Source organism: Pinus tabuliformis, chromosome 5_2, assembly GCF_031772625.1.
Source record: "Pinus tabuliformis cultivar Carrire ecotype Pingquan chromosome 5_2, CPIR1, whole genome shotgun sequence".
Classification (NCBI taxonomy): Eukaryota; Viridiplantae; Streptophyta; class Pinopsida; order Pinales; family Pinaceae; genus Pinus; species Pinus tabuliformis.
In genome coordinates this window covers 685,422,202-685,447,863 of record NC_142306.1, presented here as the reverse complement: position 1 = coordinate 685,447,863, position 25,662 = coordinate 685,422,202, and the positions used below count along the sequence as shown (strand labels likewise).

General features: G+C 38.7%; 1 protein-coding gene across 1 annotated transcript in view; it reads left to right on the top strand.

Moving 5' to 3' along the window:
• LOC149160967 (uncharacterized) overlaps positions 1-16,593 on the top strand; it is a 37,536-nt gene extending 20,943 nt beyond the window's left edge. Inside the window, exon 2 of the mRNA XM_089436852.1 lies at positions 16,050-16,593. Within this exon, the coding sequence (XP_089292978.1) occupies positions 16,050-16,340 (291 nt within the window). The 3' untranslated portion in view covers positions 16,341-16,593. The remainder of the gene's footprint in view (positions 1-16,049) is intronic.
• The last annotated feature ends 9,069 nt before the right edge of the window (positions 16,594-25,662 follow it).

The window sequence follows — 25,662 nt, the reverse complement described above, 5'->3', positions numbered from 1 at the left end:
ATGCCATGGACTAGATTCTTGACCAGGGAAAATCTATCCAAGTGGGACTAAGATGGACTAAACCTTTTAGCCTCTCTAGGTACCATCAAGTTTACTTGCTAACCATCAACCCAGTGATCTAGGTGCATATCCAAGGTCAGAGCTCCATGACCAATGCCACCCTCCATACTTCGGGAACTATCCTCCCTACTTTGGGAACTAGACATCAACACAAAGTGCCGACGATATGCCCTCCCAGGCAATGTGTCTTACACACCTCAACACACCCGATTATTCCAATCGGTAACAAATCCTCCTCGACTAAACAGATCGTTAACAAATCTCTCTCGTGTAACCTACATGCTATCAAACTTAAGAGAGATTTACCTGTACAAACACAACCCCAATCAGTAATGAACTTTCAAATGTACATAAGTAAACACAAACCTCTGGGGTCTTCCAGACAACTAGATGTTGCTTCTCAATTTGTCATAGTACGACTTCCAAACGAATCTTTGACCAGAGATTCCTCAATCATACATCTTCCTTTCCTACTTATGCAACAACATATTCTACAAACAGATCTTGCTTTTCTTATCTCAGAAGCTCCTCAAAATGCATTCTCCAATTTTCTTCTTTCAAGGTGTCCATCATGACTATAATATGCCCTCCCTCTTAACTAGGGAGGAAGCTCCTCAAAATGCTTTCTCCAATTTTCTTCTTTCAAGGTGTCCGTCATGACTATAATATGCCCTCCCTCTTAACTAGGGACTTGTTTCCATGAAGACAAGAGTGATGTGTCCTCTCACTCAGGGCCTTCACTAAGACTTGCGACTGTTAGTCCTGGTCTAGCGCATGACACATGAAGTAGAGAACCATATCCATCACTCCCTTTTAACCAGGGAGGATCTAATCATTCTTATACAAGGAATATACCCAAGCTCCCTCTTAACCTAGGGAGATCAACTTCTTTTCTACGACATCGGAGAATCTTTCATGGCTTCCATCCTTCTCATCAGAGTTATCATGACTATTTATAACTTTCTTCATCATGCTTATCATATCAACTTTACTTTTCGAGCATTTTCACCATCTTGAAGATTATGTACCTGCACAACTTAGATAACAAGTACAACCACATCTATAGAAGCATGAAATTAACCATATCAGAGTCATATAATGGAAGCATTCAACTTTAGACATCAAATACCCAAACTTATTTACAAACAAGATGCCCATACCTTTTATTGCTAGGGTCTTGTGTCATAAACCCTAGACTATATCATCAAGACTTTGAGCATTTCATAACAAGCTTCATTACATCTAGGGTTTCAATGTTTTCTTCCAAAGGTATGACATACCCTACTACAAACCCTACAAGCAGTTTAAACAAATATAGTTCTACAATGCATCTAACAACTTTAGATTTCATATGTTAGACTTCCTACTAGGATTTTGTGCAAAAACCCTAGATTTTATACATGAGTTTTAACAATCAAAACCAATCACAACTCAATTTAAAGTAACAACTAGCTTCCACTAGGGTTTGTTGTAAACCCTAGATTCTACTAATTCTCAACAATCATAACTAAAATTCAGATTTCAACAATCTTACACAAATCTCAAATTATGACATTGTTATCATATATTAGGGATTTGAACTTCTACTAAGGTTTAGCTACAAAACCCTAGAATTCACAAATACTATCATCCTAGAGAATTGAACTTCGACTAGGGCTTAGTTCCAAACCCTAGGTCTCATGACCATCAATAATTGGGTCAACTCATACATCTAGGATTCCATCATCATGCACAAGCATAACATAACACGTGTTAGTCAAACCCAAAGACACAAATATCAATAAAAGTAAGACATATAACAACCTTGATCAGACTAGGGTTTTGATGGGATAAACACACATATACCTAGGGTTTCATTTCTAGGACATTATCTAAAATAAGGATCTTGTTTATACACCCCACCAAACCCTAATGATCTAGAGTTACAAAACATAGCGAACCCTAAATTATCAATACTTCAAAAGGTTCGAGATTTCAGACATTACCATTCAACCCTAACAAGTTAGGGTTTTCATAACCATACCAAAACCCCATACATGACATTATCAAAGCATCGAGCATTTTCTCTAGACTTCATTAATAACCCTAAGTAGGCTAGGGTTCCACACATTTTCATTAATACACCCTTAAGTTAGGGTTTTCACAAAGAACCTTTCTAGGTTTCCATAAGAGTAATCAAAGATATAAGGAGGGTAGATTTATCTAATGATGAATCAGCCAATCAAGAATCTTTAAGATTCAAGAAAGCTAGACACAATGATGTTAGTAATAGTTTATCAAGAACGAATATTAAGAGAGCAAAAACTTATAGTTCAAAACATACCTATTTGTTTCTTAACAAACCTTGTAACACCAATGCTTTGTTTTGTAAGGCCTTCTTTCATAATCCTTGAGTATTTAATAGGCTTTTCCTAAACAAGGAAAATATGAATAGAAATGTGATTAGTATTTAAATTTAAACAAACTTAGATATGTAAGGGAGACCAAATATAAAAGATAATATAAGCAGTAAGATACTTATCTTTGGGAAGTGGTGATTAAGAGAGCAAAAACTTATAGATCAAAACATACCTATTTGTTTCTTAACAAACCTTGTAATTCCAATGCTTTGTTTTGTAAGGTCTTCTTTCATAATCCTTGAGTATTTAATAGGCTTTTCCTAAACAAGGAAAATATGAATAGAAATGTGATTAGTATTTAAATTTAAACAAACTTCGATAAGTAAGGGAGACCAAATATAAAAGATAATACAAGGAGTAAGATACTTATCTTTGGGAAGTGGTGATTAAGAGAGCAAAAACTTATAGTTCAAAACATACCTATTTGTTTCTTAACAAACCTTGTAATTCCAATGCTTTGTTTTGTAAGGCCTTCTTTCATAATCCTTGAGTATTTAATAGGCTTTTCCTAAACAAGGAAAATATGAATAGAAATGTGATTAGTATTTAAATTTAAACAAACTTAGATAAGTAAGGGAGACCAAATATAAAAGATAATACAAGGAGTAAGGTACTTATCTTTGGGAAGTGGTGAGGGCTCCTTCTTAATCCAAACTTGAGGGATATTTAAGGGATAAAGTCCCTAACAAATAGGTCTTTGATTTTAGGTCATTCCATCTTGTTCTTCTTTGGTGAAACTTCTTCAACAAAGTTTGCTTGATCCTTGTTCCTCCTTTTATTCCTTGGATTCTCAGGACAATCCCTTTTATAGTGACCCATCTTGTGACAACTGTAGCATTGGCCCTTTGGACTTCTTGAAGGATCCTTTCTTTTTGTGATGAGCGGAACAATAATTTGAGATTTTCTCTTCTTCACTCTCCTTGTTGATTACTAAAGATATTTTGACTCCTTCTTGACTGCATGCATTCCATCCACTATTAGGCTCATGGCCAAAATATTTGTTTCTCTAAACTTTGCTTTCTTTGCTTCACTTGATTCATCTGTTGGCTTCTTTACTTTTCCTTTGACTAGATCTATCCTCTTTTTCCATGATCTGTAATTTGATTTTCCTTGTAATTTGTTCTCTCCCTTTATGGAGTTAGACATTGTCCTTGAAGGTAGTAAACTTCTTTCCTTGTAAGGTCTCCTTATATGATTACTTACTCAACTTCTTGAGATTCCTTAGTCTTTTTTCAATAAATCTTCAATCTGCCTTTTTCTTTCTTCTTCACCTTAGCTTTGATACAATGTTAGAAAATCAGAAAGGCAAAAATATTTTCTTATATAGATAATTACTTGTGATTCTTTCATCTTTATGTCCTTCTTTTATCTTGTAGTTCATCAAGCAATTACCAAAACAATAGCAAAAAGACAACAGATGTAGGTGGATAGCTAGGGCAAAACCCCTATCTAGGGAAAAACCCAGTCAATAATTGTTCTTTCAATAGTTTCTCGAGATAGTCCAAGCCTCTTGACTAGACAAAGACTTCCTCCACACCATGTCAACCCTTAATCCTTCTTGCAGATGATAACTCTTGAAAAGCAACTTCGACCTAGTAGCATCAACATGCAGTAGCAGCAACAACAATAACTTTGATTAGACAAAGAAAACTTTGATCTCCCTAGATACTCCTTAGAAGTGAGAGAGAGATGGCCCAAAATATCGATCTTGGTGTCTTCTATCTTCCTCCAAAATCTCGCACTCCTTTCTAGCCTCCTTCCAGCTCTTTTCCAACTCGCACTTCCCAGCGTCCAACTTCTAGATATTGAACTATGTGTGAGAGAGTGAATTTTTCCAAATGAATTCGAACTGCCTTGTATATATAGCCTTCTAGTGAGGTCGAATTACCCTTCTTGAGGTTGACTTTATCTTCTTGAGGTTGACTTGGTGTGGAGGATACTAAATTCATTTTTGACTCAAAAATAATTCTTTTTACATGATTCGAAAGCCCAAGAAGGGTCTCTTTTAATGGACAATGACTCTAATGACTCAGAATAAATCCTAGAAGTCCTCAATGGAGACTTTGACCTAAAAGAAGATGACCCAAGCATGAAACCCATGTTTTAATAAGTCATAATAATAATAATAATAATAAAAATATTTTCTTCATTACACTGTGTTAAATTTGGCAACTAGGGCCAAACTCCACCTTGGACAGCTCATATGATGCAACTGATATTTTTATTGGATTCCTCTTTCCGAGAGGTGTAGGATTGATCTAAAGATCATCTCATTCTGACGTGTACAAATGGAACTATGAATTTATTTCGTTTATGGACAAATTGTCAAGGTCGGACAACAATCTAATGTAGGCTCAGAAGCCCAAAAGACATGTCTATTCATCCTCAACGTTGCATATAAATAGGAGCATCTACCTCATTTGGACACTCATCTCTCACACATCCCTCTCTCTCATCTGATTGGGTGTACGGAATTCTGGGCAGCCTCTCTCTACACACGTGCGAAGGACAACACTGCATTTTTTGTTTTGAGCGTTGAACAAATTGCAGGAGGGTTTGACCAACGTTGATTGAGCTGTAGTTGACCAAGTTTGACTGCATTTTTTCTTGGGGAATATTCTATTTGGGCATGCCGCATTTTTGGGCAGAAAAATCGATTCAAACAGAGTTGTTTGACTAGTGTTGACCGCAGGTTTGACCTCTGCGTTGACCAAGTTTGACTGTCATTTTCAGGACTGTTTTGGGCTGATTCATATCACTGTTAGAGGCCAAGTTGACTGGGTTTGACTGAGCTGATTTGACGGAGAAATTTTGCCCCATTGACCATCATTGACTTTCTGGTTAGGGCTTCCTGTGATTGCAGTTTGCCTGGACAGATTTGACTTTGATTGGGGAAGTGAATTTTGTATATTGTACTCTCTCTCTCTCTCTGCTGAACTTTTGAAGAATAATAAGAAGAATTGATCAAAGAGTTTCCCCACATTGGGGTTTTTCCCTGGTATGCCCCACATCTTGTGTTCTCTTGTCTTGGCTTGTCTTCTATTGTTTTTATTTATGTTCTATCTACGTTTACTGTCATGTTAATGTGATTGCTAATCTGGAAATTGATATTGGGCTAATAAGAAAAATTGAAGTAAATTGCTCTTAAGCATAGAACATACCATTGTTATCTAAAATTAACACATTGTGACTCAAATACATTTATGAAGATCGAGCCTAGTTACATATTTCAGTAGCTGGTTCAGTTTCACTAGTCTTAGGTGTCCTTTCTAAAAAATTCTTTTTCAATTCTCTGTTGTCATGCTGTAATTGGGCAATAAACATGTGTGCCTTTTTCAGCTGCTCTTGTAGTTATGCAATCTCCTTGTTTTTATCATCAGGAACATCATTCTTTGGTATGGTTTCTAAAGCTTCAAATCACTGCTCAAGTGTTTGTTCTAAGGGCAACTTCTTTGCAGTGGCTCTAGTCACTGGCTTCTTGGAGACCTCCACTACTTCAGGAGAAAATTGCAACTTTTTACCTTTCTTCTCTTTTGATGGATCTACAACAACTAATGGTATTTTCACAGAACTTCCAGTTGGTGATTGTATGTCTCTTGCAACAAATGATGGTGTGTCCTTATTGCAAGAGCTAGTTGGTAGATCAACTCTGGAAGAGGACGAGGAGAACTTTCCCCTAGCAAGCAAAGGTAGTAAGGCCAAGGGAAAGAGGGGCTAAGGAGAGGCTGAGTCCAGTCAGAAGGGCGAGAAGAAGAAGAATAATGTGAGCAAGATCAAGTGCTTCTGTTGCCATGAGTTCGGACACTATGCCACTAAGTGTCCTAATCAGAAGGATTCTAGTAAGGATCATGTAGCTGCATCAGCTGAAGTAGATGTGTTTTTTGCTCAGTTTGAGAAAGATTTCTCATTGATAGCTTGCATGGCAAGCTCAACAGAAAACAATGTATGTTATATTGATTTAGGAGCATGCTTCCACATCACTGGGAACAAGGAGTATTTCAACCACTTGAAGGAGAAGGACATGCAATTTCATATCGAGCTAGGAGATGATGGCAAGTGCTCAACTAGGGGAGTTGGTATTGTCCATTTTGAGAGGGAGTCAGGTAGCTCTCTCCAGCTCAGTGATGTCCTCTATGTTCCAGGCCTAAAGCAAAACCTTGTTTTAGTAGCTACCTGTAAAGTTTTGTAGATGTTCTATGCTAAGAGCAATTTCACTTTTCTCACAGCAATCATACAAGTAGATAAGCAAAATGCAGATAGAACATATAAGCAGATCTTACAGAAGACAAATCAGAAACAAGAAAAATGTATGTGTTTGTTTCGGCGGTCAACAGGATGCTTCAACCAGCAAAGTCTCCTTTGGTCAGCCAGCCCAGCATGTGTCACAACAACCCTCCAACCAGTTTTCAGCTTGTTTGGACCAAGCGTTGACCAAAGTCAACGCTGGTCAAACTTCTGCGAAACCCTAGCAGCAGAAAAATCCTCTTCGTCCTTCCCACGTGTGGCTGAAATTCGTCCTCCAGGTAGCTCGTACTTGTAGGATGAGAGAGGAAGATGTGAGTTGTGTTGTGTTCCAATTCTCTCCAACTTTTCCTGTATATATATCCATCAATGAGGGTGTGTGACACATCTGTTGGGCATGTGAGCCTACATTACAAAAACTGGCTGACCTTGCACATATAATTTATTAAGAATAATAAATTCAAAATATAAGTTCTGCTCATCGGATTAAGACTATTTTTATATGGATTTTACACCTCTCAGAAAGAGGAATCCAACAAAAATATTAGCCTCTTAATCTGAGCATCAGAACATGGAGTTTGGACCTAGTTGTCCAAATTTAACACTCCCTCTCAACTAGGGAGAACTCCATCTATTAGTGCAATTAACATCGTGAGTCATCCCGCCGAAACTTGCTTTGCTGGCTTCTTTATTTCAAAACAGAAGTGGGTCAGTCACAAAGACATCATTCCCCGACTGACATAATCAGTCCAGAGGTCCCAGACCTCACAAATCTTGATCCCAGATCAAGTGGTTGGACCATGCCATCCTAGATAGAGAGTACGGCAATCTCTGATGCGTCCATCAGTGTTTGCTAATAGTCTCTAGCTTTTCCACACCTCATTGGCCAAATGAGAGGTACTTCCCATGAGCCCTGAACTCAATGGGTAGGATGCATACGGGGCACAAATTAAATGAGTGGCGAACCAGCTCAATAATCACAAGGGTGGGGCAGAAGCATTATGAGTGCTTATAGCTCTGAGAAGCTATCCCCAAAGCCCCCCAGAGCTCCCAGAGCTCATCGTCCAACAGGACCCACATCGTAGGGTCTTTCCACGACACCAAGACTCTCACGGAAGGTTAGGAACTTGACCTTCCCCAGGGGCTTAGTGAGAATATCCGCGACCTGCTCATCAGTTCCTATATGATCGAGCCTTACGGCGCCTCGCTGTACCATATCCCGGATAAAGTGGTACCTGATATCAATATGCTTGGATCGGTCGTGGAACACAGGATTCTCAGTCATACGAATCCCACTCTGATTATTACAGAGTATTACAGTGGTATCTAGCACATGTTGGAACAGCTCACTAAAGAGCTTCCTCAACCAAACTGCTTCACAACAGGCCATACTAGCAGCAATGTATTCGGCCTCCGCGGTGCTCAAAGCCACCGACTTCTGCTTCCTGCTCATCCATGAGATCGAAGCAGAACCAAGATTGAAACAGCATCCAGATGTGCTCTTACGATCCACCACACTGCCAGCCCAATCGGCATCAGTATATCCCCGGAGTATCACACTCCCGGCAGTGTATCTCAGCCCATGGTTTATCGTGCCCCGAAGATATCTCAAAAGATTCTTGGCACCAACCCAGTGAAAATGATGAGGCTCAACCATCTGTTGACTCAAAGTATTCACTGCAAAACATATGTCCGGACGGGTGTTCACTAAGAACATCAAAGCTCCTATGAGTTGACGATACTCAGTAGGATTGGCCAAGATAGGCCCTGCAGCGCTGCCACTCAACTTCTTAAAGTTGAGTTCCATTGGTGTCGACACGGACTTACAGTCCACCATCCCAAATCTTTCCAGAAGCTTCACAATATACTTTCCTTGAGAAAGGAAAATCTCTCCAGGTCTCTGCCAGACCTCCAGGCCTAGGAAATAGTGCATCAGTCCTAGGTCTTTCATCTCGAACTCAGCAGCAAGCTCCCTCTTACATTGATGAATGAGAGGGTCATCACCTGTCAGGAAGAGGTCGTCCACATACAGCACTAGAATGAGAGGCTTTCCTTCCTCAACCTTAAAGTAAAGGTTTGGATCAGCATTGCTTCGAGTGAAGCCCAGCTTCATCAAGTAACTATCCATCCTCTCATACCAAGCTCTGGGTGCTTGCTTTAACCCATAGAGGGCTTTCTTCAACCTGCAGACATAAGTGTCTCGATCTTGAACTTCAAATCCCAGAGGTTGTTCTACACACACCTCTTCCTTTATTGCACCATGCAGAAAAGCGGTCTTGACATCCATCTGATGAAGACTCCATCCTTGCGTAGCAGCAAGGGCTATGATGGATCGGATGGCGGTATATCGAGCCACAGGTGCAAATATATCGTCATAGTCAATTCCTTCCTTTTGAGAGAAGCCACGGGCAACAAATCTTGCCTTAAACTTTTCAGCACTCCCATCAGATCCATGTTTAATCTTGTAGAGCCATTTAGCGGTGACAACAGATTTGTCCTTCGGTCTCGGGACCACATCCCAGACATCATTCTTCATAATAGCCTCATATTCTTCATGCATAGCTTCCTTCCAGACTTGATGCTTGATGGCTTCCTCAAAAGATCCAGGTTCAGATTGTATAATAGTACTCATGGCAGCTAGATACCCTTGGTATCTACACGGCTTCTTGCTTTCTCGGAATGTTCCCCTTGGGGCAGCATGACCCTCAGCATCTTCGAGGGTGTCCCTGAGCCATGATGGCCTCTTTCCTAGAGAAGGGGAAGGATCAATAGGGTCCATTGGCCCTTCAACATCAGGCATAGTCTCATCCTGGGGTTCTTCCAGATTTCCAGGTCTTTCTTCATGGTTTTCTTCAGATCTAGGAAGATCTACTACTTTCTTCAGGGAAGCATCTTCGTCAAAAGTGACATCATGGCTTATCTCTACTTCCATTTGACCAGGTACATAGACTCTAAATGCCTCAGAAGTCTCACTGTAGCCCACAAACATTCCTTTCTTCCCAGTAGCATCCAGCTTACTTCTCTTTTCTTTCGGCACATGAAAATAGACAGGACATCCAAAAATTCTAAAATGTGAGACATCAGGTTTCTTACCAGAGAAAACCTCTTCGGGAGTTTTGGAGTCCAAAGCGGAATGAGGGCATCGGTTTTGAATGTACACAGCAGTATTTGCAGCTTCTCCCCACAGAAACTTTGGAAGACCCTGGTCACATAGCATGGCACGGGCAGCTTCCACAATAGTCCTATTCTTGCGTTCAGCAACGCCATTCTGCTCAGGAGTATAGGCAGTGGTAGTCTCCCTCTTAATGCCAGCTTCTCTGCAAAAGTCTTTGAACTCATTTGATCTTATCATGCTGCCCTCCATGTTCATGATCTTATAATGTTGCCCATACTAATATGCATCATGATCATGTTGTCCTATGCTTACATCATTCTGCTGTCCAATGCTCATATCATCATGCTGCCTTTACTATCCTTCTGTATATCAGCCGTAGCTGCTTGCTATGGCTTGCAGCCTAGCAAAGCAGCTAGGCTATCCTCCACGCAGTCCCATTATTTGCTTATCACTGTCTATATGACCAGCGTTCTTCATAACCATGCTGAACTGCAGTTATGACTGAAGTAGATTATATATATATGTTTGCTCTCATAATATATATGACCATCCCATACATCATGAAGCGTATATACATATGATTGTGTCTAGGTGACTGTGTTCCATACAGCGTATGATCACTGCGTTCCATACATCATTGCGTCCCATGACTACTGCGTCCATACATCATATGACCTGTATGGTATATCACCATGACTGCCCAGCGTATCATGACTGTCCAGCATTTCAATATATCGATATGAGACCTGCGAGGTATATCTCTGCATGGACAACATATATATATATTGCGTATAGTTTCCAGATCTACGCTGCCAGATCACACACAGCTTCATCGTTTCTGTCCTGTGTATGATATTTTTCAAGACAGCATATTTATTGCTGTGTACATCACTGTAATATTTGATGCGTATGACTGTGTGTTAGAATATCACTTAACTGTTTCCATACATCAAGAATATGACGGGCTATATGGCTGCGTTGTATATATATATATATCTGTGTTCCATATATATGACGGTCTAGCGTCCCATAATATGACTGCGTCCAGACTGTCTGCTGTTCCAGCGTTCCATACGGTCTAGCGTGAAGCGGATATATATATCTGCGTCCCATGATATGACTGCGTCCAGACTGTCTGCTGTTCCAGCGTTCCATACCGTCTAGCGTGAAGCGGATATATATATGACTGCGTCCAGACTGTCTGCTGTTCCAGCGTTCCATACGGTCTAGCGTGAAGCGGATATATATATATATCTGCGTCCCATAATATGACTGCGTCCAGACTGTCTGCTGTTCCAGCGTTCCATACGGTCTAGCGTATTTGTACAGCAGATTAAGGCACTCACTTCACATACCTGTGATTGCGTTCTCATTTATATATCGCATTGACATACATGAGTTACGTGGCGTATTAACCTGCGTGGCATATTATCCTGCGTTCCATTATATGTTACATTGACTTACATATGATTCTGTGTGGCATATTAATCTGCGTAACTTACATATGATACTGCCTGGCATATTAACCTGCGAATGGGTGCTTCAGCGTATCTATGCGTATCGGATAACTGCTCCATTAACTGTGGTGCCCCCTTTGACTGTGTTCATTACAGCGTGTAAGGGTTTAGGGACAGCGGTGTCAGCGTACCATAAATAGTAGTTGTCGTTCCAAAATATATGACTGTTTTCATACAGCATATGTATATACATCTGACTGCCCAGCGTATAACCACTATTTGTTGCGTACCATGAATCCACATGTGTTCATCCCTTAACAGCGTCTAAGTGATTAGTTGACTGCGGCTAGGGCTTATTAGGCCAGCGTATATTATTCTATTACGTTGACTGCGTATCAATGTCCAGCGTTACGTTGACTGTGTAGAGAGCGTATATATCATGAACCATAAACAGCGTAATATGTCTAGCATATAAACACCGTTTCATTTCCACACTTAACTGTGCGTATAGTTGCTGGATTAGGGCATCGTACTTGTAGCTAGGGCATCATACTCTTCAGTATCTCTTCTCCAAAAACCCAATCCAGCTTGTCATTCTCCCTGAATTCAAGCTTAGAGGAATCCATTTCCTTCGATGATGATTGCTATAGATAGAGTTTGTCTTCACCTCAGCTCTGATACCATGTAAAGTTTTGTAGATGTTCTATGCTAAGAGCAATTTCACTTTTCTCACAGCAATCATACAAGTAGATAAGCAAAATGCAGATAGAACATATAAGCAGATCTTACAGAAGACAAATCAGAAACAAGAAAAATGTATGTGTTTGTTTCGGCGGTCAACAGGATGCTTCAACCAGCAAAGTCTCCTTTGGTCAGCCAGCCCAGCATGTGTCACAACAACCCTCCAACCAGTTTTCAGCTTGTTTGGACCAAGCGTTGACCAAAGTCAACGCTGGTCAAACTTCTGCGAAACCCTAGCAGCAGAAAAATCCTCTTCGTCCTTCCCACGTGTGGCTGAAATTCGTCCTCTAGGTAGCTCGTACTTGTAGGATGAGAGAGGAAGATGTGAGTTGTGTTGTGTTGTGTTCCAATTCTCTCCAACTTTTCCTGTATATATATCCATCAATGAGGGTGTGTGACACATCTGTTGGGCATGTGAGCCTACATTACAAAAACTGGCTGACCTTGCACATATAATTTATTAAGAATAATAAATTCAAAATATAAGTTCTGCTCATCGGATTAAGACTATTTTTATATGGATTTTACACCTCTCAGAAAGAGGAATCCAACAAAAATATTAGCCTCTTAATCTGAGCATCAGAACATGGAGTTTGGACCTAGTTGTCCAAATTTAACACTACCCTTGAGGACAGGGGTTATGATGTCATCTTCAGCATAGGTAAGGCTTACCTCAAGCATTTAGCTTCTGGATGTAAGAAGTAGATATGTGTGAGGAAGAGGAATCTGTACCTGCTACAGGTTGAGACAAACACAATCTTGAGAAGCAAGGTAGGAAGTGCGCAGAATAGAGACATGAGGGTTGAGGAGATTTGAGCTCTAAGGGAGTCCTTAGAGCGAGATCAGGTTAGAGCTCCCAAGAAGGAGCCTCAACTAGTATCATAGTTTGAGTCTTGACTAGTTGGCAAGTGGGTCAACCAGTAGGATGATGAGGAGAAGAGACTAGGGTGAGTGGAGGCAACCACTCAGTGAGAGACTCCTAGTACAGGGAGAGTTCCAGCCAAGTGGGCAGACAAGTTGCTTAAGTGGGATCAGGAGAGAGTTGGACCTCCTAGTACCACATTCAGGTAGAGTAAGCAACCATAGAGATACATGACACTTATGACTGAGGTGATAAACTTGGATCATAGGAGCATGGTTGGAAGGTATTTAGATCAGATTCCGCAGTAGGAAGCAGGGAAGTCTTCTAGTTTAGAGGGAGCGACTACAACAACGGATAACATTGTGTTGTTGAAGACAGATCCAGGTAGATGAGGTTATTCCAGAAGTACCTTCCTCGCTAAGAGGGAGTGTTGAAAATGTAGTGAGCAAGGTCTTCTGGCTTGTGCCTTAGCCAATGAAGACCTCGAAGTGTCCTATCAGTATGAGTACGAGTTCATGAGTTAGGATGAGTTATTTCTATTGGAATAATCATCAACTTAGCATGCGTAGAGTTGGGGCTTCAATTAAGTGAAGTCATCATCACTTTCACTACAAAACGAGGTGGCAGTTACAAGTTCAGTTAGAACAAGTTAGTCTTCAGTCTTGATTGAAGGAAGGACGAGTTAAGAATTCCAGTGTTGATTGGAGAGAGAAAGAATGTCACTCTCAAATTCTCAATTAACTCGTCAATCAGAAATCAAGTTCTAAATTTGAACTGGGTCAATCAGAAAGAATGTCCTTGCATGTTCGAATTGGGCCTATAAAGAGGAGGACGAAGGCATAAGAAATTACAAGTTTTGTGCACAAAGGTTTGTGTGACAAGACAACTCACGAGTTTGTGGGAGGAGCCTTGATTGTGGAGAGCACAAAGATTGTGTCCTAAGAAATAGGAAGCACAAGTGTGCTAGAATCTAGGAGGTTGGTTGTGCGTAGAGAATAGGAGTTGGGTCCTAAAGAAGAGGAGGCAGAAAGCGATCTAGAAAATAGGACCTAAGGTGTGCTAGGATTAGGGAATCTGTGCAAAGGAATAAGGCTGCCAAGTGTGTGGGGAAGGAGGAGCAGGATCGAGCAAGAGATCAGTGAATTTGCAGAACAAGTCAAGGAGGCAGTAGAGGATTGGTTGCGAGCTAGAGGGCCAAGATCAAGCAGGGATCAAGGCAGGCTGAGATCAACTATATCGGCTGAGATTTGCGAGAGAAGCAGAACGCTTTCTCAAGGAGCAGAACGCTTTCTCAAGAGGAGACAGATTGCTTTGTAATAGATTCAGTTGCTCCAAGAAAATCAATAAATACCACATCAAGCAAGCAGGTTTTCTCTGTTGGATTTCCTGAGAAAAATAAGTGTGTCAATTTGTGTGATGTGTTTTTATTCTGCTGCTTTTGAATTGTTAAGAAACTCTGTATCTTGGTGAAAGTTAACTAGGTTTCAGTTTTCAGTTATTCATCTAAGTAACTGCAGAGTTTCATGGAAATTTAACAAAGAAAGACATCTCGAAAAAACACGTGACAAAGATAGACTAGGGCACTCATCTTTTTCCAAAAATAGATGTGAATCCAAAAATAACAAAGTGCTTTGAATTCTTTGAAACTTAAGACTCTGGAGCCACTCCTGGGAGTTTTGGAATGCTTTGTTCTAGCTTTCAAGCTCCTAAATACAAGGAACCTATTGACTGTTTGCTGAAATGTGCTTGTGAGCATTGTTTTGTCTGCCATTTTTTATGTCCACACGTGACACAGTAGGGGAGCATCCAGGAGTTCCCTACACTAGGAACACGTAGGGAGCACCCCTTGGGGTGGCATGGGTCAGGGATGTGAGCTCCTTGAACACTCCTGACATCCCCATCGCTGCTCTTGGGAGTTTTGAAATGTTTCCATTAAGTGCTGAAGCTCTCAAAAAGCTCTTTATGTTCCTGGAGCTGCTCCCAGCTGTTTCAGAACATTTTTGCAGCTCCAAAGCTCCCAGAAATGAGTTCCTTCACACTCCTGGAGTGGTTCCTGTGAAATTATTTAGTCCAGAGACATTTATCAGTGCTGTTGCAAGGGTTGTCTTTCAACTCTTATAGTTGAAGCACTAGTTTGTCTTACCTGTCCATTGTTCGTGTTTTATGTAGTGTAGTGGCTTGCCTATCTTGTGTGAGGAAGTCATCACAGAGGATGCTAAACTCCGAATTGTAATAAATGATTAAATCAATTCTGTTCTTAATGTAATATAATAAGCATTCATTAACAGGGTCTTGGTTTGATGGTTAAGTGAGGGTGATGATATTTTCGCCATCATGGTTCAACTTTTCAAGTTCCCCAGAGACATGTTTCGCTTGTCGTGGGTGGTCTTGACCTTGCAAATAGGCCATTCAAAATCAGTTGGAGCCAGATGCAAGTCCTGGGCAACTATGGTGGAATAGTTACCTCCCATCCATGGCTTCTAAGTATTCTTACTTGAATGTTGTAAGCCAGCTAAACTTCACTGTAATAACTCCAGATTGGGGAAGGGCACACTTGCCACTTAATCATAAGAGGGAGCTGTTAAATAGGAGAAATTATAAGAAGCATTTCCTTCCAAACTCCCACTGCTCCCAGACACCCCGCCATAAATGGAGAAGAAAAGGAGGTATGTGCTTGTGTTGCAACAACCGGTAGCTAAATTAAGCTTTTCACATTTGGTATTCTACAACATGGAAACAGCCCAACAGATTGGCTCGGTGTTTAGAACTTTAGTCTGGTTAACCCATTAACACATCTCTTTTCAAAATGAGAATTACATCTTTTAGTCACAGGATGAAGCCATGCCTTCAAATTTTATGGAATTTTCAAATTGTTGTTGCCTATTTTATTAGGTTTATACTTTTATTTAACGAAATGTGCTTCTGTGAAGCAGCTCAATGAAATATGTGTCTATCTATGCATTCAATACAGAGTGTGAGTTTGAGAATTTGGTTTGATTTCTGGTAATACTATAGAATATGTCCATGTTTCATATATTCATTAAAGAGTGTGAATTTGAGAATTTGGTTTGATTGCTTAATACTTGATGATGCTACTGAATATGCCCATGTCTCAAATATCTGAATCTAGTGTAGTGAAGTTTTAGTGCTATTAAATCCCTTGATTTACTCAGGAAGCAGGAATAAAGGGATTGGACAGCAAAACGCACTTGAAGATACTGTTACGATGGATGAAAGAGAGACAGAGAGTGAAACTGATCTGCAATCACGTGGGACACAATAAGCAATTTCTGTATGTGACTTGGTTCACGAAGCCAGGAAGTATTATTAGTGAGCTGAGTAAACAGGCTGCAAAAGCAAAAACTAACAAGCCTGGAAGTATAATTGGTGAGCCGAGTAAACAGGCTGGCAAAGCAAAGCGTAGCTTTCCTGTCTTGAAAGAGCCAGAAGCTCATGCCAGCTGAGTTTATTTCTACGGCAATATCCTTTTTTGCATTGTACAGATTAATTAGTAGTGTCAGGGTAGATGCAAGAACTGCGGGGTCTTGGAAAATATTTTTGCTATCTATTGAAACAAAGTTATTTGATTTGAGCACACATAGATCTGCATGAGCCTATGCAGTTATTGAAGTTTTGGTTATTTCAGGTGCCAAAAATTGGTTAAGAATTGTTATTTGCAATAGGCTTCCCACAACCAAGAATATTGGTTTATTTCTACGCATTACTTTTTGTCTATTAATTTCATGGGTTGAGCTCGAAGTGTTTTTCTGAAGCTGCAGAGTGATAATACTAGGATTAATATGTGGAAGTATTATTCTGAAGCTGTAGAGTGATAATACTAGGATTAATATGTGCAAGAAAATTATTTGAAGTATTAACGAAATGCTCTGTATCAAAGCAACAGGGATGGAAGATTGATATAATAAAGTGAAGATGGTTAACACTGAGTTGTATTACCTCCACTTCATCTTTGAGGTTGTGTAACAATACAGTGCTTTGGATAAGTAGAAACTAGTAAGGAAAGAAAACTGAGTTTGTTATATTGACAAAGGAAAAACCATTACTAAGAGAAGACCAATTTAGGTTGCATATACATGATAATTGATCAAGGAAGATCTTGAATGAAGGAAAGGTTAAAATAGCGATAAAATGAGCAAGAAAATAATGATATCGGAATGCTAGCTAATCCATAGATTCAATTTGGAACGGGGTTTTCAAGAGGTGCATCGAACACTTTTACAGTGGCTACATTGAAGACATCAAATCAGTTGAAAGTTAGTGGTTAGGTAGATTTCCATCAACAGCTAATATTGCCATTCCGCTGATCCACAGTAGCCATATGTTTCAAGTTTTGTGGAGGTTTCAATTATTATTGTACTTCTGTGTTGCTATTTACTTTTGTTCGTATTAAATTGCTGGTTTCCACTCGAGATGTATTGTATTGCAATTTATATTGAATGGTGTTCTAGCTATCATGCAATTTAGCAATGTGAGCACATTTTAAACTTTTTTTCCTATATTATATATTATGGATTGTCTAGACACATTGATATTGTTCTTTTGAAATGATGCATAAGTGTAGTTGTTCTTCCTAAAAGTCTAATAACTGGTATGTGAAATTTATGTTGCATGTTGAACATATGTGATAGAAGTTGATTCAGGGAAGAATATTCAAGTACTAAATGTTAGATACTTCAGTTTTTGTGTATTTTGCATCCTTATCATAAAGTAATTTAAATAATTGACACAATTTAATGTAGCAAACCTTGTATTAAGCGGCTTGGTTGTTTGCATTATTGGTTGGATAAATATGGTTATACATTAAATAAGTTTAAAAACAAGTCTTTAACAAAGCAAACATTGTGAAGTGCATTAGGAAGAATTGCTCATTGGGAAAACAAGCGTTTAAATCCATATATGGTATTCCGCGACCTTCTACATCTTGTATAATTGTAATAAATCCATTATCATATGTTTTTTGTATAGAGACATAATGGGAATGTGGTTCTTAAAATAATTTTTGTAGGTTGTAAAAAGAACTTCCTTTATTTCTCTAGTCCATATTACTGTAAATCAATTTCTTGGAATTGATGGTTTTTTATATGCCATATTTTTTGTTTGACTTTTGAATAATTTCTTGGAATTGATGGTTTTTTTATAAAGCCATATTTTTAATTTGATTTTATAATTAGGTGTTATAGAAAATTGCTGTGATTATTTAATTTTGGTAAGGTTATGCATTCTCTATCAGATTTCCAAAAAGGAAGTACATAGTTGTTTTCCAGTGGTCACTGATCTGCCACTTGGGAAACCAAAAAATAGAAAAGGGTTATTTTTTATTATTATTATATATTGCAAAAACTATCAATGTATCATTTAAACTAAAAAGATCAATACATTGCCAAAGATCAATAGCTAAAATCAAAACATTGCTACTGCAAAAAATTGTAACGGAGTAGCTGGATTGCCTGATCATGTCAACATGAGGGTGAGTTCACTTGGAGTGGTGGGGGAGAGTCACTTTCGTCTTTATAGGGAGAGAAAACAATGTTTGCTTGTGTCTTGGCTATGACAAAAACTTTTCTGTCTAGCTTCTCAAAATTTTCCATCATTTTTGCCATGCAAAATAGAATCTCTTGTTGATTGTATGGCTATTCAATAAGAACTCTTCCCATAAGAGTTTTGACATGCCAATAAAGGTTGAAAACCTTCCTGTAAGCAGTGTGGCGAGATTGAGTTGAAGTACTGATTCCCAGAATCCATTCCCTTGTTTCCTTTTCCACATGTTGGTTAGGGATAAATCTAGGATCACGCTTCACGTCCTCTCCAACCTTTGCAATTGTTCGTCAAACCACTTCGAGAATCACTTTTGAATAATGAGCCATAGCTTGATGAGCTGGATATTAAGCTCGAGTTTGTGAAGTGGACAGAGGATGGGCTTCGTAACTCATAGAGGGGAGGATGGTCTTCGTAACTCATAGAGGGGGAAACTATGCCCCTTCTTCCTTCTTAGCATCCTGCAAAGATTCTATGCTCAACCATAGGAGGGAGGAAAGAACGAACTATATTGGTGAAGAAAAGAACCAAAAGGTAGGTTAGGGGAGCGATACATGAGAACAATGGAAGAAGCCACAACTAACCTCTAAACCAGAGGGAGATGCTGGGATAGCGTCCTATGGCTTGAAAGAATTCTTAGACTTAGAAACCCAACAAAGGTTCGGGAGTGGGGAAGGGGGGCGACAAGACTTCAAAAGATGAGGGGAAAAAGGAGAAGAACAGGGGAATCAAACCATAAGCTATCAATGGACTAAGGGATTGGAGGAGAGCCAACAAACTACAAAAGAGAGTGTGAGGCTTGAAACTAGAACTAATAAATTTGAAAAGTGGGAACCCACTAAAATTAGAGTTATCGTAAAACTAGAGTGCTGAGTCTCTTGAAGTCGAGGCCTAGAACCAATTGTGTTGAATCTACAAATCTCCACCTTTAACTCACAAATTTGAATTAAGCTTGAGAATAAGGGCATTACTTTCGAAGAGAACACTCTACATTGGCCAACCAAAGCATGACGACCTCCAATACCATAATAAATGAAAATTCCAATTACAGTGCCATGAAAAATAGAAAGGGAAATTCTTGAGTAGACCACAAAAAACTATACAACTTACAAACAATCTTCCATGTCGTAGCTTCCATCGGACTATATACCAATTTAAACTATTCTCCCGAATCCTTGGTTTCATCCATTATTCTTGGTCATGATTCCTTTGATTTGCCCTCAAATCCAGTGTAATTATCCCAGGGACATGATTCGAGGCAATCTTCATGGTTTTTGTTCTTCTAGAGCTACCTTCATACCACTATCAATAATGAAATGATTTACACACACCTTCGCCTCATGTTCAGTCATCTAGATGCATTGGACATTGCATATGATAGTCCATCTAGTGTACAAACCCCCATCATTAACCTGGCTCTCACATCAAAGCATGGGCTAGCATCCCACTTCTAAGCGCCCACCATGTGGGAAATTGCCATCATTGTTAGTCCCTTGAGATTTTAACTTTTGTTTTGTGTTTGCATATTTCATTTCCCATACAAGTCTAGCAATAACCACCTTAAGGTGTGTGTTAACATTTCATTTTTGTAGGTATTTTTCCACCTTAAATAGTTGAAGTTTGCTTTGAAGATGGAAATTTGTATTTTTTTTGTTTGTTTGTTTTTATTATTATTTATTATAGTCATTTGGACCTTTCTATGTTAATAATATTTTCCTTCTTAATCTTGCCCTAGATTCCTTCTTATTATTGGAAAAACTTGTAATTCTCAAATTCCCAAGTTTTGACTATTGAGGATACTCCTTTTGTTATCATTGAACTTATATTGGATTGTTTTTTAATAGTTTACTTTAACACATTTTTCAACCTCTAATAGAGATTTACATATCTTGTTGACATTACATCGTATAACCACACTTTCATTCTCTGAAAGTTTGAATAGTGATAAAATAAATTGTGGCAAAATCAAATTTATTGATGTCATTTGGTACATTGTTTAAGGTCCGCCCTTTCTAGCCTCAATTTTGTTGGGTAGTGGTAGTCAAAACTATATTAATAATTTTTAAACTCTAGAGCTTGTGACTCATATTCTTGTACTAAACTTATGTTATTATTGAACAACATGGTTCTAAGTAATAACTTAAACATTTTATTTGTAACATCTTAATTTTTTTTGAAGGTCTTTATTAAAAGATTTAGAAGCATATAAATGATTTTTACCTCATAAATTGGTGAACATTGCTTTTACTATGCTATTGTGTATTCTTACTTTTCCTCACCTTACATAGAAACACACACACACCCCAACACACCTCAAGGAAAAATTCACGATTTCTTTCTTTCTAATAGAGATGATGAAATTGCATTTAATGAGCACATGGAGACACATTAAAGAAACCTTTGGAAATAAGAGTTTCTAGGAGCCTAAAAAAGTTAAAACAAAAGCTTTGTAAGATTTCTTAAGATAGACCCACGGAAACTTATAATCCAAAAAAAACAAAGGAAAATTATCTACCCCTTAACAAATTGCAATCTAGAAATCGCAAATAATTTTCTTAATAAACCATCTTTGTATGTCTTAGACCCTTATAGACTTATAGTCCATGAGTATGATAAAGGGAAAAATTAAAGCAACTTATTAGAAATTTTTCCAACAAATATATCTTTTAAATACTACATATCAAAACAAAACATGAATAGCTTGATGAGATCTAGGTGGATTAGATGGTTGAGAAATATTTTTGGTCCTGGAGGATGTTCCCATCCTCTTTGTGCTTTGCTAGCTCTAAGGTTGTATTTGGATAGTGAATTCCTTGCTTGGAAAGGTTGGTTGTCAATGTGTAATGCTCTCTATAAACATGACATAAAGTTATTTAGCTAAAATTGCTAGGTAGTAACATTACATGTTCTAGAATAGTTGGAGATATAAATTGTGCAATTCCATAGTTCCTTTAGCTCATTCAATAGTAAGCGTCAAATCACCAAGCACCTAAAGAAAATCAATAACTTTCTCCATCGTTATCGCAAGCATAACAACACAAGTTATTAGTTCAACTTAGTTATTTGAGACCCTACTTGATCCTATAAAAGAAACACCATTAACCTCTAACATAAGCAAAGTATCACCAATGCCACATCTCCAAAGGATTTCCTTGTCTCGCTTCATGAAAAAATCCTAGGGATAGTTTTTGCCAGCCTCCAATGACCCTATTTGTATCATTGCTTTACCTTTTGGACTCGGCATAATATCATCATAAATATATTTAATTTGAAAAAAATTCAAAAGGAAATTTTTCTTTAGAAATGGATGGCATTTTTGGTGATCTAAACACCCCAATAAGCTATAGAAGAAAGTGCCGTATGATAAGCAACTTATGAATCTTCAATCCATTTTTGCATTTGTTCAATTAGAGATGAACCTTCCCATGTACCCCTTCCTCTAGTAAAAACCAATATCTCCTTTCACACTTATCCAGTAAAAAGATAGTCCATCAAGATATATCATATAGATTCTTCACCATGTATGTGTAAAACATAGTAGGTTGTCCCTTGTTAGGACCTTTACAACGAGCTTCTTTCAAGAACTCCAGTTCCTTAGAAACTACGTTCTAACTCACTTTCAATTGCTTATTTATTATGAAACTAGAACTTAACTTCTGACCAATTTTAAACAATGACTCCACCCATATTTTAGTGTATATTCATGAGTGGAGACGTCGGCATCGATTGGTTAAGACCGATGTTCCCAATCAATTATTGGTTGAATTGTTCACAAGATCTTTGTTAGCCCCCATAACTGAAGATGTTGCTAAGGGTGGAGTCGTTACTGAAGAGAAAGTAATTTCTCGTACCCAATATCTTGACTTGATATATACACAGTCTGGCACGCTCTACGATAAAATAACCAAAGCTCCGAGACGTCAAAACATTGTTCCACCCACCTCTACCAAAGAATCACATGCCACTGATGGCGTGATTGGTTCTACTAGTTAACAATTAGTGAGTAAACTATCTGGTTCATCTCCTGTTGTGACTGATAAAAAACCGTCTTCCTCTAATCCTGCGATTACTTCCGAGATCAATGTCATTCAATCCATGAAGGGAAAATATCAACGAGTGGGTAGTAAGAAGAAAGGAGAGAGAAATAAGAAGAGAGATAATTCTCAGCAGGAAATACAAAACAATCAGTCTTTTAAGGAAAAATGTAAACCTCGTTACCCATGCCTAATTTGTAATGAGGAACATTTTACTAGAGACTGTTCGCATCATGCAAAATTTAACCAATTCCTAAAGTCATCCTCTGACACACTTTCCGTGTTGGCAGATCCTTTTTCGAATCAAGAGACACACATGGTTGCGCGTGATTCAACTTCCCCTTCCCAAGTATTGATGCTCTCTTTTGCCAAATAGAAGAGTGATGTTTTGGTGGCCACAAGGAATAAGGATTATGGGAATCCACCTCATCAGAATAGTAAGGCTATTGATCAACCCACCAACTCAACTCAATCTCCTTTGGATTCTCCTCCTACCGTAACACCTTCTGAATTGACTATTAAACCTCCTAAGGGAGTTATCCATAAATCAATATTTAACCCTCGTGCAAGAGCGACTCAAAATTATAACATGGTCGAGGACCTAACACAAGCTTCGTCTGCTATGTCGACTTTTGAGGTGTTACAAAACTGTTTTGCTCAAAATAAGGCTTTACTTGCAGCAATTGGAGGAATTGATCCTTCGAATTCCAACCTTCTTGTCTTTAACCATGAGAACCATACCCCGAAATTGCCACTCCGACTGGCATTTATGATCCAGGTTCTCGTTCGAGGCAAAAATATTCACCGAACAATTGTAGATGAAGGTGCCTTGACTTGTATCATGTCAGTTGCATGTTAGAACGCTGTTGGTTCTTCATAGTAGAGTCAGTCACCGACTATTCTCAAGGATTTTGATGGCAAAGGCTTCAAGCCTCTTGGGATTTTAAAGTCACTATAAGTGGAACTAGTTGGTAAAGCAGTCTTGATAGAAATTGAATTTATAGACGAACCCTTCGATTACATTAATTTACTGGGATGAACATGGGTTTAGGCCATGGCTTCCTTTGTTTCGACCTATTTCCGAAATGATTGCTTTCCCTCACCAGGGGGGCATCATAGCCATATAACAACTCCAATTCTTTGCCAATAATTATCAAACCACCAGAAGCTTTCCACTTGTGGCTGAAGCCCTCTAGTCTTATCAGCATGTTGGAGTAGGATTTCTTAAGGATTCTTCCCTAATGGGAACCTTTTCCTTTCCTCCTCCTCTTCCTTTTCCCCTTCCTCCTCCTCTTCCTTTTCCCCTTCCTCCTCTAGATATTCCAAAGCCATTTTCCTCTAGTAATATGATTTCTTATTTACTTTAACATCTGAACCATGGAGAGTGCCTAATGCCTCTAATATTGATGAATTCGGCAACTGCATACCACTCAGTCCCATTGAGCTCAAATATGAAGTGATATATTCGACCTGTTCGACAGATTCTCATTTTATTTCTTTGATAAATTGGGTTGATCATTCCCAAGATTTTGGTACCTCATCTGACCCTTTCACTGGTTTATTCCCTATTGATGAAATCATCATTGAGATTATGATTTTAGATGCGGCACCTTGGGAGGATAATCATCATTGTTCCTTGTTACCTGCAAATCTTGAGAATAATCTTGATGACACTAATTCACCCATTGTTACTGCAATTTTCAAGGATTTTGTTTTCATTTATGACGTAGATCTGAGAAGAACCTATCAAATATCGAAGAGACCATTCCTTTTGATATATCGATTAAACTTGGCGTTGTTGAAAATGTTCATATTGGTGCGTCTTGTTCTCCTGAAGAGATTAAGACCTATAAAGCTCCTTTTCAAGAATTTTAGGATGTCTTTACTTGGACGTATGAAGAAATGCCGGGTATCGATCCAAATATCGTGGTTCATGAAATCAAAACCTATCCAAATTCTAACCTTGTTTGATAACGTTTATGTCTAGTACATCCTAAAAAGGCTTCCGCGATCAAAGCAAAGGTTGAAAAACTTTTGCGCGCTGGTTTTATTTATCTGATTCCTCTCACCGATTGGGTTTCAAACATCTTACCTGTCATGAAAAAGCACAATACAATTATATTATGTGTTGAATATCGAGACATAAGCCGTGCTTATCCTAAGGAAAATGATTTGAACCCGTTTATCGATCAAATTGTTGATGATTGGGCTGAAAGTGAAGTTTTTTCATTTATGGATGGTTCTTCTGGCTACAATTAGATCAATATACTCCCTTCAGATCAACATAAAACTAATTTTATATGTCCCTTGGGTACATTCTCTTATCATAAGCTCCCATTCGATCTAAAGAATGCAAGTGCAATGTTTAACCCTATTTGGATGACTTACCTGCTCATTTTAAGCGGTGTGAAGATCACTCGATGCATCTTAGGGTGATTTTATTACGTTTCCATCATTATAATATCAGATTAAATCCACATAAGTGCGTTTTCTATGTCTAATATGGTAGGCTTGTGTAATTTGTTGTCTCGAAACGAGGAATCTATATTGATCCACTTAAAGCCTAGGAAATTCTCGATTTGACTACACCTTCCTCGCTCGTTCAGATACAACAACTTCAAGGGAAGCACAATTTTCTACGAGAATTTGCTCCCAATTATGTAGATCTCATGAAAAGATTTACTCGTTTGTTTAAAAAATAAGTTCCCTTCCATTGAAACGATGCAACCCAAAAATACTTTGATGCTCTAAAAGATGTCTTGGTTCGAGCACGTTGAGGTATCCACTTGATTATCAACGCAATTATTTCTTATACCTTGCCGCTTCTATGACCACCATCGCCATGCTGTTCGTCCAAGGAGATGACTTGGGGGATGAAAATCCTATCTATTATTTGAGTTGGAATTTGAATGATACCGAGATAAAATATACTTACGTTGAAAAGTTAGCTTTGGCAGCTGTTAGGTTCTCTAAAGGTTTCACCACTACATTCTGCTTCGAAAGACTATGCTTGTTTCTGAATGCAACCCCACGAATTACATTATATCATGATAGTTGCTGGGGAGAAAGTACTCCACATGGATTTTTATTCTCCAGGAATTCAATTTGGAGTTAGTTACGTCCAAATCCAAGAAATCCCTAGTCTTTGCAGAACTTATGTGCGACCTTCCCTCATCTAAGATTGAGATAACCTATG